At 42.4% G+C, this 16,417-nt stretch overlaps 1 protein-coding gene across 8 annotated transcripts in view; it reads right to left on the bottom strand.

The window, feature by feature from the left end:
• Window positions 1-16,417, bottom strand: part of GULP1 (GULP PTB domain containing engulfment adaptor 1) — a 168,396-nt gene that overhangs the window by 76,791 nt on the left and 75,188 nt on the right. For 7 of the 8 annotated variants that reach the window (XM_083470156.1, XM_083470154.1, XM_083470158.1 and 4 more), the window contains one exon: window positions 2,226-2,285. The exons of the other annotated variant lie outside the window; for it this stretch is intronic. In XM_083470156.1, the coding sequence (XP_083326282.1) occupies window positions 2,226-2,253 (28 nt within the window). In that variant the 5' untranslated portion in view covers window positions 2,254-2,285. The remainder of the gene's footprint in view (window positions 1-2,225; window positions 2,286-16,417) is intronic. 8 annotated transcript variants of the gene reach the window in all.

Here is a 16,417-nt window from a genome sequence, read left to right as displayed (position 1 = left end):
CTTCTGTTTCCAACAAACGGTGGTTAGCTTTATGATGGTTCGCTTTAGCTTTATTCTTATTATGTGGTTAGCTTTAACTGAGATTTACCTGAACATGGAAGGATTGTAAACCGGGATTTGAAGTTGGCTTATTTGGAGAAATCACCGTTACCCTGGTGGGTATAATCACAAGCAACAGTAAGTTTGGAAATGAAGAGAATGCTTCCCTCTTTGTTGCAACAAGAGGAGGAGAGGGATTGTCTTAGTGCCTGAGCCTCCATTTCGTTCACATAATAGTACACTGTAGTTTAGTGTTATGGTTGAAGAGCGTAATCTGATACTTCAAAAACAGAAGCATTTTCTTTTTTTGGCCTTTGTCTCAATACTTTGGCCAAATTTGATGCAGCACTCTAAAGTCAGAGCAGGTAGGAGGTCAATTTTTTTAGTCTATAGCAGATGCATTTGCCATATGGGCTGTATGTACAAGGCACAATGAATGCCACTGCTTTATAGATTTACGCAACACGGAAGAAGAAATTTTCAGAAATACTCTAATGGTTCCTCATTGCTCAAACATTTTACAGTCTTTGAAAAGAAAATGAAGCATAAAAGGATCCCCACCCCCATCGAAATACAAACACAGCAGTTCAAAAGCAATTACTGATATGTTTGCTACTATTCACGAGACCCAATAACATAAACAGATGTTTCATTTTAGCTCGTGGATTTAGCCCCAGGATCAGAGTTCAACACACTAAGGAACTGGATTAATTAAAGTTAACTTTCTTTTCCACAGTAATAAACAAGAAATTGAAAACGGACTAGAAAGTGAAAATAAAGGCAAACTTCAGATGGAGTGTGGGCACACTGTCCAAGGTTGTTCAGTAGAATGTCTTCTCAAAGGGATTGTGAAATCTTGGTTATTTATTGCCCTTAATTGTGCCACTCTTGAGGCTGGGCTGCCTCCTTCTGGGGGCATTTAGAGTGGGCTGGAGATGTACTTGAGTATTAGGCAGCATCCTGAAGAAACCTTGAGTTGAAGAGCATCTAATCAACCACCTCACAGTGGCGTCTGGTTCAAAGAAGTGCTTGATCATATTATTATTATGATTCCCAGAGGTCTCAGGGCAGTTCACAAAAAAGATCACAATATATAAAATCAAAATAAAACCAATAACCCAATAACACCCCCCAAAAAAGAGCCACATTTTAAAAGGGCATAGGATGTCAATCAGATCAACCAAAGGCCTGGTTAAAAAAGGACATTTTTGCCTGGCGCCTAAAGGTGTGTAATGAAGGTGCCAGGCAAACTTCCCTGGGGAGAGCATTCCACAGATGGGGAGCCACTGCAGAGAAGGCCTGTTCTCATGTTGCCACCCTCTGTACCTCTAGATACACGAAGGAGGGCCTCAGAAGATGATCTCAGGGTCCGGCTAGGTTCATATGAAAAGAGGCGGTCCTTGAGTTATTGCGATCCTGAGCCGCTTAAGGCTTTATAGGTCAAAACCAGCACTCTGGCCGCTGAATTCTGCACCGGCTGAAGTTTCCGAACCGTCTTCAGAGGCAGCCCTACTTATAACGCATTGCAGTAATCTAACCATATGCTCTTGGGACCTTAAGGGACTGCCTTGCTGAATGCTGGGCAGCTCATCTTCCATGCTGAGTTGACAATGAAACCTACATTAAAACAAGTGCTAGGTAAAAGTAAAGGACCTCTGACAGTTAAGTCCAATCGCAGACGACTCTAGGTTTGTGGCACTCATCTCGCTTTACTGGCCGAGGGAGCCGACGTTTGTCCGCAGACAGTTTTTCTGGGTCATGTGGCCAGCATGACTAAGCCACTTCTGGCCAAACCAGAGCAGCGCACGAAAACACCATTTACCTTCCTGCCAAGGCGGTACCTATTTATCTACTTGCACTTTTTGGCATGCTTTCGAACTGCTAGGTTGGCAGGAGCAGGGACCGAGCAACGGGAGCTCACCCTGTCGTGGGTATTCGAACCGCCGACCTTCTGATGTACATGTCTTTCGAGTCTTCACTCGGGGTATGGGGAGAAGTGGCACTTAGTTCTTCAAAGTTCTAGTTTAGATACAGTATTGCACATCACCCTTGAACAGACTTTCCTTAAAACTCCTTGGACAGTGTCCTCTAATAATAACTTTTCTATGTACTTTTGAGGTCTGCGTCTCTTTTCAGTGCTACCCTCATTTTTCTGCTCTGATATAAATGCAATTCAAACTGCTTACCTTTCTTCCTACTAAAAGCACGATTCATGATGAGAAATCACCCAGTGTGTGTAATTTAATCTAGAAAAAAATACAATTAAACATTAATTTTACCAATAAGATTTTTCAGGTATCAGTTTCATGTCACAAACAATTCGAAAAAATATTTGAAATCAGATCAGTCTAGTTATATGAAAATGCTTTTCTTTTTTTCTTTCTTAGTTTGAATTTTATGGTATATTAGGTTGAAAAAAATGATTATTTTTTTTTTAAGGCAGCAATTACAAGGAGTTTTGTACTGCTCTCCATTAGATTTACTTCCAAGTAATAAGCTATTGGATTATTCTGTATACTGCTGTATAGTCGATGCCAAATTTTGTTATAATGTGCTATATAGCTATCATATATTTCTGTTCATATTGTATAGTCATATGTCTATAAAAGCACTCTTTCTATTAAATCAAAATGCACATTCCTGATTTCTTTTGCTACGAGTCATGATCCAGCAGAAGTGATAACGAGACTAAACTTTTCTTGGATCCACCTCAATATTGCCACCATTGTTAAAGGAAATATTGTTCCTGATTTACTCAAAATTACTGCAGAGGCAGCTAAAAACCAATTTGCTTAACATATATAACAATAGCAAAAAAATATTGCAGAAAAAAATAGAACCTGAGTCATTTTATTTTCCTAACAGTTGCAGTCACATTTTTATTTTCACCAAAAAATCTAATTTTTATTTCCAACCAATAATGAGATTTAAACATTATTATGTTTTTAAAATATGCTTCGTTCAAATTAGTCCAGTAACTACTATGCATTTATGCTAACTTTCAGTGAAACTATGTCTTGAGATCTGATACTTATTAACGTAGAATGGTTAATACAAAATAATTAGTAGTAATTTCCCTCGAACATTTGATTAGCTCCAATCTATGTAATAGCCCAGTACTACTGTAGTAAATATAGTATAGATATGCTACTATTATGAGAACTATTAACAAGCAGTAAACATTGATGTGGACAAAACAGAGTATACTGTGTAACATTCAGCTCAACAAGAAATGAAGTGTCAAATTTATTCAAATGAATAGCAATTAAATTACTTACCATGCACCTAAATCAATTTATTCCTCTGGAGTACTTTTCACATTTTTGTTTAATTGAAAAGTCATTGTTATTGAATCGTTTTAACTGTGATAACGTACAATTTGTGAAGCTTGTGAATTAAATCAGAACGCACATAACAGGAATTCATTAGCTTAATAGTTTACATAACGTCTAAGATTAGACCTCTCTAAGGAATGCAATATCCCAGCTTACCATAGAACCATAAGGTCACCTGACACTGGTTCCCACTCTTATGTTCATGTAAAGTAACTAGGAAACCTTTACAGTGGTACCTCGGGTTACATACGCTTCCGGTTAAATATGCTTAAAGTTACACACTCCGCTAACCCAGAAATAGTGCTTCAGGTTAAGAACTTTGCTTCAGGATAAGAACAGAAATCGGGCTCCGGCGGCATGGCGGCAGCAGGAGGCCCCATTAACTAAAGTGGTGCTTCAGGTTAAGAACAGTTTCAGGTTAAGAACGGACCACTGGAACGAATTAAGTACTTAACCCGAGGTACCACTGTATTGTACATTTCTGTTAAAGTACACTCATCAAATATGAAACAGCATTTTCCTGTTGCAAAAAACAACAAGGCACCTAATAAGTGTATTTTCTAGCATATAATGTCCTGTAATATACAGTGGTAGAGGGACGCGGGTGGCGCTGTGGGTAAAAGCCTCAGCGCCTAGGGCTTGCTGATCGAAAGGTCAGCAGTTCGAATCCCCGCGGCGGGGTGCGCTCCCGTTGCTTGGTCCCAGCGCCTGCCCACCTAGCAGTTCGAAAGCACCCCCGGGTGCAAGTAGATAAATAGGGACCGCTTACTGGCGGGGAGGTAAACGGCGTTTCCGTGTGCTGTGCTGGCTTGCCAGATGCAGCTTTGTCACGCTGGCCACGTGACCTGGAAGTGTCTTCGGACAGCGCTGGCCCCCGGCCTCTTAAGTGAGATGGGCGCACAACCCTAGGGTCTGTCAAGACTGGCCCGTACGGGCAGGGGTACCTTTACCTTTAATATACAGTGGTATCTTGGGTTAAGAACTTAATTCGTTCCGGAGATCTGTTCTTAACCTGAAACTGTTCTTAACCTGAGGTACCACTTTAGCTAATGGGGCCTCCTGCTGCCGCAGCGTGATTTCTCTTCTCATCCTGAAGCAAAGTTCTTAACCCAAGGTACTATTTCTTGGTTAGTGGAGTCTATAACCTGAAGTGTCTGTAACCTAAAGTACCACTGTATAGAGCATAATACATGCAATAAAAGCCAAGATTCAAAGATACATTTAGTACAATCTAAAAGACAAACCACAACAGAAAAAGGGGCAAGAAGGTAGGAGGCTGAAAATTTATTTTATTTTTAAGGGGGGGAAAAGGGAAAACTGAAATCTTAATGACAAGAGTTAAAGCAGGCTTCCTCAACCTCAGCCCTCCAGGTGTTTTGTGACTACAATTCCCATCATCCCTGACCACTTGTCCTGCCAGCTAGGGATCATGGGAGTTGTAGGCCAAAAACATCTGGAGGGCCGAGGTTGAGGAAGCCTGAGTTACAGCACTCCAAATGAGGGAGAGGAGGGAGAATCAAAAACAGATGAACCATATTTTCCTCTCTCCTGCTGGGGCTGGGCAGCGGGGAGCATATTTTCTCTTTTGTTCTTTCCTGTTCTCTATTTTTTTTTTAAGTTTCCTTCCCACTGATTGCAATGGAAAGGAATTAAACTACGCCCGTTTAAGCAGAATGAGTGAGCTGTGGAACCTGCAGATCCACAGTCTCCTTCAGCAGAGCCCCAGAATGCCTCTCTTTTGCCCTCTCCAGTAAAAGGTAAAAAGGTAAAGAACCCCTGGACGGTTAAGTCCAGTCCAAGGCGACTATGGGGTTGCAGCGCTCATCTTGCTTTCAGGTCGAGGGAGCCAGCGCTTGTCCACAGACAGCTTTCCAGGTCATGTGGCCAGCAGGACTAAACCACTTCTGGCACAACAGGACACCATGTCACAGCTTTGAGGGACACTTGCTGCAGATATTTATGCAGCTTTTCAGAGGAGGCATGTGAAGTTGCATCTCCCTCTCTTCATGCAATGAATCTTGTTGTCCTGGCACACTCACTCCCAGGGACCCTAAGAACACAAACACAGACTTGGAAATGTCCTTTTGATCTCCATTAGATTTATTTCCAAGTAAACATCCGCAGGATCGGGCTGTGAAACAGCTTAAGGTCAGTTACGCTAAATGCCTGAACAGTCACAATGCCAAATTTCGCTACAATATAAACATCTTCTGCCACCTTTTAAAAGGGGGCTTAAAAGAAAAGAGTTATGGTGTGATAGCAGCCTTCAAATAATTATATGAAGAGAAACAGAAATGTACACATACTTTTGATAGGGGCAATAATAATAATAATAATAAAGCAATAAGTCCATGCCTCAATATGCTAAAAGAGTTAAAAAGAATATGTTCTTTTTTTACATGAATATGTAAACATATTCATTTCTAACTCTTTTAGCATATTGAGGCATGGCCTTATTGCACTAACAGCCAGCAAAATATGGAATGAGCCAATAAATACTGGACATCAAAAGTGCCCATCCAGTGGCGTAGCGTGGGGGGTGCAGGGAGGGGCGGCCGCACTGGGCGCAACATCTGGGGGTTAGGGTTAGGGGGCGCAAATCCACGGGTTAGGGGGCGCAAATCCACGGGTTAGGGGGCGCAAATTACTTGCCTTGCCCCGGGTGCTGACAACCCACGCTACGCCACTGTGCCCATCCTTTTCAACTCCTATTTTAGCAAAAACACTTTCTGCTCAATAGCCATTCACAACAATTGTCTCACTATCTAAAACTCAGGAATGGAAACAAAATAACCATCGCAACTCTTCTAAATGTTCAGAACTTAATGTTATTAAATATCTTCTTCGGAATGTAGAAACAAACCTCGTTCCAAGGACTATTTTAGTAAATCAGTCTCACCAGAGCTTTATTTATAAAGGGATGCTGCATATTAGCTAATTAACTAGATATGAGACTGCTAGGTTAAGAGACTGCAGCTCCCATACGCAAGCACAAAAACATTACAACAAAGACAATTGAATAAAAAGCATTTAATGGAACAGTTTCATATTATGAAGATTAGCTCTGGATCCGCCCTGGAAAAGCAATTTCACGCCTTACAAATTCCATAAGCATGGAGCAAGACACTGATTTCCTGGCAGCTGGGTAGTAAAGTCTTGTTCTAGATGCACACGGAGTGAATTTTGCTCTGCAGCCATTGTCCAGCTGCCATAATTCATAGATAGTGGAATTCAGCTCTCATATATACAAGTTTTGACAGTTTTGGCAGACTCAAGACATTATTTCAAAATTTCTTCCTGACTCACCGAAAACCACCTTCCTGCCTTTTCATGCTGTTTCCTTTAAAACCATATTCAACCCAACTAGATTATCCAATGCTGAAATTCTACAGAGAAACTAAAAAAAACACACAGTTGCCCTACAAAGGTTTCAAACCTCAAGTACTACATAACCCATGGTGCAGTGTGATTTATAAAAAACACAGGCACCCCTTCTTTCAAGAACCAAACGGAAACGTAATACATTTCCATAACTCCCCATGAATTTTGCAATAATGACTGCAAAACCATGCAGGGGAGATCCATTTCATAGTTTCTGGTAATTGAAATTAAAGGTGATTTCTCAGAAATGTTTCAAGCGAATAGTAAGTTGCCTTCTGTTGATGAACTATGATACAGCCTACGGTTGATATTAATCAGTACTAAAAAGTTGGAAACAATGCACACTTCATAAGCATTTATCTGTAAGTTACATTACTAACATCCCGAGCTGTTTAGGCTAAAAGAGTAAGTTGAGCAAGGCAACCTGTCGAATTGCATGTTTGTTGTTGTTGTTGTTGTTGTTGTTGTTGTTGTTGTTGTTGACGACCTTTCTAGCATTGTGGATACAACTGCAATCAAACATTTAGAAGCACACTATGTTCAAAGTATAATTGCTATAAATTGTAGTGCATTTAGTTGTCCCGCGTCTACCAGCAGGGCAGTGGCATGAGACCACCCAGAAGCAATCTGAATGTTTCAGTATAACTGGAGGATTCCCAAGGTATGCAGAAAATTATTAGTTTGCAAACTTTTAAAAAGGAAAGGGTGGGAGATGCCAAGCTCCAACAGGAACTGAGCATGTTCATTATATTCCAGGAGGCATGGAATATGGAAGGCATCTGACGTGTGTGTGTGAGAGAGAGAAAATGGGTGGTAGAAAATTGCTCTGAACTGATAGCAGCTTGTAATATTGTAGAATCGTCCTTGTGACATCACAATTTGAAGAGAGACATTGAAGCCTTATTATAATATATACTGAAGTGGATGCAGCTTGTTAAGAGATACTTCACTTGGACTTCCACCAAAGACTCCTGAATAAGATTATCTGTCATGGAATAAGGGGAGAGGATCAGGAACTGATTAAATAACATGAAGCACAGAGTAGAAATGAATGCACCAGTTTTTCAATGAAGGGTTATAGAATGTGGAGTCGGCCAAGGACCAGTATAGGGACCTGTGTTTTTTTTAAACTTGCTCAGAATCAAACTAGAGTTAGGAGTGAATAGTGAAGCAGCCAAGTTTGCTGATGATACTAAATTGTTGAGGGTGGTTGAGACACAAAAGGATTGTGAAGAGCTCTTGCAGTGACTGACCTGGGTGGAATCTAGAAACATAAAAAATGCTGTGAAAATGCTTTTATTTTTAAGTGTTTTGAAAAATACATTGAATTTGCCATAAGCTCACCATCTCCATCTAGTGTCAAATTTGTATAATGCACTCAAAACACACTTAAAACGTTATACAGTGGTACTTCGAACGTCGAACGGAATCTGCTGTTCAACACTGTTGAAATTAATCTAATTTTGACACAGCATAGACTTCTGTGCACTAATCTCCTCCTCTGGAAATTAAGTAGAGAGTCGCTTGCCCTCCAAAGCAACAAAATTCCAATGAGTACAATTACTACCAATACTTATACAGTGGTACCTTGGAAGTTGAACAGAATCTGTTCCGGAAGTCCGTTTGACTTCCAAAATGTTCGGAAACCAAGGTACGGCTTCCAACTGGCTGCAGGAAGTGCCTGCAGCCAATCAGTAGCCGCAGGAGCCGCGTCAGACATTTGGGTTCCAAAGAACGTTTGCAAACCGAAACACTCACTTCCGGGTTTGCGGCAATCGGGAGCCAAAATGTTCGACTTGCAAGGCGTTTGGGATCCAAGGTATGACTGCATTTGCAGTTGTACAGCTATGTCCCAGGACTTGCAGTGACTGACCAGGAATGAGATATTGGGATCATAGTAGATAGTGCGATGAAGCTGTTGACCTTGTTACATGCGTGAAAAAGGCAGATTCCATGCTCTGGATCATTAGGAAAGGATATGGGGGTTGGGACTGCTGATATCATATTGCTATTATACAAACTGATGGTGTGACCACACCTGGAACTATACACTTTGTACAGTTCTGCTCACCTCACTTCAACAAGGATATTGTAGAGTTGGAAAAGGTTCAGTCAATGGCAAGTAAAATGACCAAGGCAATACAGCAACTCCCCCATGAGGCAACATTAACACATCTGGGGAATTTTAGTTTAGAGATAATGCAAGTAAGGGGAGACATGATAGAAATGTATACAATTATGCATGGTGTGAAGACAGTGGATAAGGAAAAGCTTTTTCTCCCTCTCTTGTAAAACTAGAGTTCAAAATACAGTGGTACCTAGGGTTAAGAACTTGATTCATTCTGGAGGTCCGTTCTTAACCTGAAACTGTTCTTAACCTGAAGCACTACTTTAGCTAATGGGGCCTCCCACTGCCGCCGCGTGATTTCTGTTCTCATCCTGAAGCAAAGTTCTTAACCCGAGGTACTATTTCTGGGTTACCGGAGTCTGTAACCTGAAGCATCTGTAACCTGAAGCGTCTGTAACCCGAGGTACCACTGTAATCCCATCAAGCTGAATGTTGGAACATTCAGGACAGCCAAAAGAAAGCACACAGTGCATAGTTCAGCTAAGGAATTCGTTTACATAAGAGGTAGGGATAACTACCAACTTGGATGACTTTAGACAAATGGGGAAGGGTAATACTATCCATGGCTACTAGTCTTGACAGCTATGCTCTGACTCCAGGGTCAGAGGATATATGCTTCTTCATATCAGTTGCTGGAAACTGCAGAAGAGAGTGCTGTTGCACTTAAGCCCTGCTTGTGGACTCCCAAAGGCATCTAGTTGGAAGAGGCATCTAGTTGCTCGATTGGGTGGGCCACTAACATTACAGAGCAGGGACACGGGCCGTGCTGTGGTCTAAACCACTGAGCCTCTTGGGCTTGATGACCAGAAGGTTGGCGGTTCAAATCCACACAACCAAGTGAGTTCCTGTTGCTCTGTCCCAGGTCCTGCCAACCTAGCAGTTGGAAAGTATACCGGTGCAAGTAAATAAATATGTACCACTCTGGCGGGAAGGTAAACAACATTTCTGTGAGCTCTGGCACTTGTCAATGTGTCCCGTTGTGCCAGAAGTGGTTTAGTCATGGTGGCCACATGACCCGGAAAGCTTTCTAGAGACAAAGGCTGGCTCCCTCGGCCTGAAAAGTGAGATGAGCACTGCACCCTATGGTTGCCTTTGACTGGACTTAACACTGGGGACCTTAACTGGACCTTAAAGTGGGGTCTTCTTATGTGAACAAGGGAAAACAGTGTAATACTGATGAGATACATGTGGCCAGGCAAGGCTTTTCCTGCTGGCGTCTGCAACTTTCTGCTACCATTGGATATGTTTTTTATGGATTGGTCATTCTTACAGAAGTAGTTCTTGGCGACATGTCCTACAGGGCCTTGAATCAGCTATCCCAGCAATAAATAAGTATATAAGCAGACAAAGCCTTATTTAATATAGCTGATCTGCTAAACAGAAGGTTACACAGATTAAGCTCCTTGATTAAATTATGTATGGTAATTTGTATTAAAAGAATGATGCATGACTTGTGCACTGTTAGGATTATTAGAATGTTTAATGCCTTGTGCCAATGCATAATAAATCCTTCAGTAGTTATTTATTGAAGGGTGGTGGTTGTTTTACCAAAATCACTGAATACTGAAATCAGGATATTATGGATGATTTCCAACATTAGTCACGTTCAATGACATCAGTGAGTTGTATCCAATGAAGTTTTACTCTACTGAAATTATTAGGCCTAAATTAGACCTGCTCGTTTTTCCAATGGGTCTACATTGAGTATAACCAACACTGAATCGCAACCTAAATGATTTCGTAGTTGCTATAAATTTAAATTTTATTTTATTTATATATTGCATTAGCCATGTGGCCATAGAATGATATACATTAAAATGTAGTTGCTATAATCGAAAGTAACTTTAAGTTGCATTTTAAAAAACAAACAAGAAACCCACACATTTTCATTTGCTCTTTGCCGGTTCAGCAGATCAGTGTTCCCATATTTTTCTCTTTCTCTGGCTTGACTTATAAGTTATTATATTCACTAGGTATCACTGTGATGTTCAGTGAAACTTTAGAAGACAACCAAGCACAGTGCACTACAGCAGCAGAACAGTCTGACTTTGGTTTTCTGCCCGTTGTGAAGTATGAAGGCGTTGCCAGGGGGTGATTCAATGGAGTGAGATCTATGCACACAGACTTGTTTTGCCTCTGTGGGAATTGCATCAGGCTCTGTGTGCGGCATCCCACATAAAGTTTCAGGGAAAGATTTTCAGAAGAATTTTGTATCTTTGAAAGAAGTGAGAGAGGGGGAGAAAAGGAAGCAGCAAAAGCCAGCTTGCCATGCATCTCTTGAAAAGTGAGTAAACTTTTGGAAGTACAGCTAAAGAAGTTGATGAGTTCAGATTACTCTTGCAACAAGGCCTTCACAGAAAAGCTCAAACGGAAGTCAAACTGCAAAACTCCAGCACTATAGTTATCTTTTAATAAAACTGCAAGAGTGCACAAAGTTGTTGTTTAGTCGTGTCCGACTCTTCGTGACCCCATGGACCAGAGCACACCAGGCACTCCTGTCTTCCACTGCCTCCCGCAGTTTGGCAAGCTCCTGCTGGTAGCTTCGAGAACACTGTCCAATCATCTCATCCTCTGTCATCCCCTTCTTCTTGTGCCCTCAATCTTTCCCAACATCAGGGTCTTTTCCAGGGAGTCTTCTCTTCTCATGAGGTGGCCAAAGTATTGGAGTCAAAATTAGACACCTTGTTCTTTTATTACTTAATACCATTCAAGTGATAGCCTTCCCAAGTGAATCGTTCTGGAGCCCAACTCTGTGTAAAATCACACTCTCACTTGGAAAACGTCCCTTATCTAATATGTTAAGATCAGTTGTACAAGTTACCTATGCTGAGAGGCTATGTATGCTCTATTTTATCATGCTTCAGAACTTTACCTTTGCATTCTGCCTATCACTCTTATTATCTAAATGAACTGCTGCAGATAAATACGTTAAAATAGATAACTGATGTTGTTTCTCACCAGTTGCACGGTTCCCAAACCCGGATAAAACTGGAGATGCTACTTCAAAGTAAGTGATTCAGAAAATGAGGTGCTACAGAGATGGCGGTGTGCGGCCTGAATTCTTTTGGAAACTCTTTCAATGAACACCCCCAGCCCAGATCATAAGCTGGGCTCAGACTTTCCTAAATTTCAGGCATGGTGGAGCACTGCTTCCCTGCCATCCATTAACTCTCAGGGCTCATCCACACTTACTGTATTTTGTGCCCCATAGGATGCTCCGGCCCATAGGACGCACCTAGTTTTTTGGGGGGGAAATAAAGAAAAAAAAATTATTTCCCCCCCCCCAGGTGCGAGACTGGAAGAACCAGGTCGGGGAACAGTGGGAAGGCACGCTCTGCCTCCCCGCTGTCCCCCGAGCTTGTGGGGCTGGCAATGGGGAGAATTGCGCTGATCCCGGGACTGCAGGCAGCTCTGCACCGCCATCCGGAGCGGGGCGGGACTTCGCCCCGGCTCCCGGTGGCCACGCAGAGCTGCGCTGATCCCAGGACTGCAGGCAGCTCTGCGCCGCCATCCGGAGCGGGGCGGGACTTAGCGCCCCGCTCCCGATGGCCGCGCAGAGCTGTGCTGAGCCGGGGACTGCAGGCAGCTCTGCGCAACCCTCGGAGCCGGTCTCCCGAGGGTTGCGCAGAGCTTCCTGAAGCCTGGAGAGCGAGAGGGGTCGGTGCGCACAGACCTCTCTCGCTCTCCAGGCTTCAGCGAAAGCCTGCATTCGCCCCATAGGACGCACCCAGATTTCCCCTTCATTTTTGGAGGGGGAAAAGTGCATCCTATAGGGCAAAAAATACGGTATTTCTCTCTCTCTCTCTGCATTTCTATAAAACTCCCTGTCCAAGCCCTTTTTTCCCTACCCTGGCACTTTCCCTCCAAAAAAACACGTCTGCTTGTTCTGGTTCAGCCTTAAAGAGCTGGCTTTCCTAGGGAAAGTTGTGGGGGAGGTGGAAATGACTGGACACAAATCAAGAAAGTGCTGACCTGTACCTAGAAAGTGTAGGGCAAAACGTAAATGTGGGTGACCCCTCAGTAGACAACTTCCAGCAGCATTTGCCATGCATGTTTTATTTCTTCTGATCATACTCAGATTGCCACTGGAGAGACTGTAAAATGGCTCCTTGTGCTTTCCAGCTTATTGACTTGGGAATTCTGTTTGTAGACCCTTCATATTCTGTAAATTTGTTGAATTTACAACACAATGAAAGAATCAACTTAATGAGGCAAATGCTGAGAGGCATTCAAAGCCACATTTTATGTTTCAGGTTGATTAATTTTCCAGAACAGCAACAACAAAAAGGGTTTGGGACCCATGGTGCCATTATGGAGATAAGAAAACAATTTTCTATCTTGCACTTAAAAAGCTGGAGTTGTCCAAAGCACCAACAAAGTTTATTTAGATAATTACACAAAATCAGATGATTAAGACTTATGTCAGGCTTAAAACAGATAACATCGATATTTCAAATAGCTGCATTGTAACTTCTTGGGACATTTTAGCTCGTGGTTAACATTCCCTACAATTTATTGGCATGCCATGTAAGAACAGAAATGTTCATTGGATCATCTCAAGAGAATCTTCTCTTTAGCATATAGCCATTTTTATACATATTTAATCAGTAGACTCCTTGAAGAGATTCATCGAAATGCTGAGCACCACTCTGTTATAATTCAAACCAAATTTTGGCAACATATTTTATAGCACAACAATATGGGGGAGAAGGCAGCATACAAAAGGAAAATAGATTGCTTTAGTTAAGGAGCCTTGGGTTTTTGCCTTGAGAATGAAACTTCTGGAATTTGTTTCTGAAAAACAGAACTGTGCTTCGAATGCAGCGTGTCGGCAGCCACAAAAAGCCATGCAGTATATGTAGATTTTTCTCAACACAGAATGACACAGAATATGAGGACATGATCATTTGATCAATGCAATTATTTCTTTTCGCTTGAGCAGAGCACCTTTGACGGATGATGACTGGGATCCTAAGTAGTATTATAAATGTGCCCAAGGACTTGAGCATGCCCAGAAGGATTTTGTGACTGCTACTTGGAACAGCTGATTGTCATCTTATCTTCATCTGTCAGACAAGGAGGTTTGTTCAATTTCGCCTTCATTTCAGGCAGCGCAAGTTTCTTTCACCCAATTTCAGGTGCTCCCCTCTGTGTAACGTAGCCCAGTGTTCAGTAGGTTGACCCCACAATCTGAAAAAGCTTTTCAGTCGCCACTGGGGGGAGGGGGGAGAGAAAAGAGAAATGCAGTGGAACCTCAGTTGTTGAACGCAATCTTTTCCAGAAGACTGTTCGACTTACAAAACGTTCAACAATCGGGGTGCAGTTGCTGGTTGGCAAATTCCTTTTTTAAAAACGGAGAAACACACCTCAGAAGCCGTTCAACTTCCGAGGCGCATTTGAAAATGGAAGCATTCACTTCTGGGTTGTTGGCGTTCAGCTTTCGAAGCCTTCAACAGCCAAGGTTCCACTGTACCTGTTGCACAAGCTGTCTTCCACTTGTGCTACTTTGGAGACAACCCAAGGCCACTGAGGTAATTCTTGGGCCCTTTTCACAGAGCCTAGGGCTTGCCGATCGGAAGGTCGGCGGTTTGAATCCCTGTGATGGGGTGAGCTCCCGTTGCTCAGTCCCAGCTCCTGCCAACCTAGCAGTTCAAAAGCAAGTCAAAGTACAAGTAGATAAATAGGTATCGCTCTGGTGGGAAGGTAAACGGCGTTTCCGTGCGCTGCTCTGGTTCGCCAGAAGCGGTTTAGTCATGCTGGCCACATGACCCGGAAGCGGTACACCAGCTCCCTCGGCCAATAAAGCAAGATGACCGCCGCAACCCCAGAGTCGTTTGCAACTGGACCTAATGGTCAGGGGTACCTTTACCTTTACTTTTTACATCCTCTAGACAGCAATAGTTTTAAGCGAGGCTTCTGGCAGATGCCCCCACTCAAGTCATACACACACACATATTTATCTCCATATGCTTATGTCCAGTCCATATGCTTTATGTGACAAAGAATCAATAACTTCTGCAGAAATACCAGAAGGTAGAACTCTTTGCTGCTACCAAGCGCCTGCATTAAAAACAACAACTTACTAACAGCATTATATTTACCATACTTTTCCGTATATAAGACACCCCCCATGTATAAGATGCCCCCTATTTTGGAGGACTGAAATTTCAGGAAATGGGGGGGAAGTTGCTGCGCTTTTTGGGGGGAGGATTGCCCAGAGTTGTTTAGGGAGGAACGCTGAAAATCGCTCACCCACACGTATCGCTAAACCTTAAGCAATGATGACTCCTACAGTTTTATCTACATTCCCCATTCTTAGCTCCAAAAGTGGTTCTGCATATGTTATCCCTCTCCCTAGCTGCTTTAGCAAAGTACCTATGACCTTATATAATAAGACCAGAGGTAGATTTAGGGAAGTGTAGTTTAGGGAAGATTGCCCACACTGGGCACTGAGCTGAGAGGGTACCAAAGGGGGCAGCCCGACAGAACAGAAGGCAAGAGGTGGGGTGGGCATCACACAGGGTACTGCTGAAATTTTAATACCCAAAATCTGCCATTGATAAGTCATGGGAAGTACAATTAATTAGAAATAAGAAATTATATTAACTGGAAATGATATAGGGATACTCTAGAGACCCAACCCCTACTAAGTTTACACCCCATCATGAATTCTTCTTTGTTAGCTTATTAACAGCCATATACAACTTCTGAAGGGTCAAATCAAATGCATGAACTGGAAATATGCTTTATTTCCCCAATAGTTATTCAGCCTTTATTCTTCAGAACAAGCACCTGCTGGCCAGACTGAGGCTAATAAATCAAATGTGCACAGAAATGGCCACACAGCAGCAGTCAATCAGTTTTTCTTACATTTTGTAAATTGCCTTGGTATGTATGCGGAAAGAGCTTAATAAGCAATGGAAAATGGAGGGGGAAAACCTAGAGCAAGATGATCTACAAAACCTGTAACAAAATTAGCTGCAAAGCTTGACTTAAAACTTCTACAAAGGGAGGTTTAAAGAAAACTGTGTTGAAACCATCCTCCAAAACGAATAAAACTCAGGAAGGTCCCTTAAATTTTAGTGATCTCTCAAGGCCTCAGCAGCTATGCCAGGAGCTGTAAATTCAAGGCTATTGTCCTAATTTGACGTCTTCTGTTTATGGAGCAATGAATCTCATCGAGGTCAATCTTTGCTCGCTACATTACTAACAGTCAATAGTGCATGTGAATTGTGGAGTATTTGCACAGTGCTTGTGTCCTTTTCTTCAACTGAAATGTTTGCTTTTTTACAAGACAAACATGAAAGGCATCAGTCACCTTGTCGTAAACGGGCAGCCAAACCCCAGAGGTTGCATCTCTATCAGCGGCAATGATGCACAAAATGATGGCTGCAAACTAGGCATTGATCTCCATCAGTCCAGGCAACAAAACCTCTCCCTAATACAACTCCATGGACACAAGTGAACTGCCTCCTCACACCGTCTATGGATGTAGCTTGAAACTATCCCAGCTTGCAAAATCTAAAGCCCTTAT

This window comes from Podarcis liolepis, assembly GCF_965112155.1.
Source record: "Podarcis liolepis genome assembly, chromosome: 1".
Classification (NCBI taxonomy): domain Eukaryota; kingdom Metazoa; phylum Chordata; class Lepidosauria; order Squamata; family Lacertidae; genus Podarcis; species Podarcis liolepis.
This window is presented reverse-complemented; position numbering and strand designations above follow the sequence as displayed.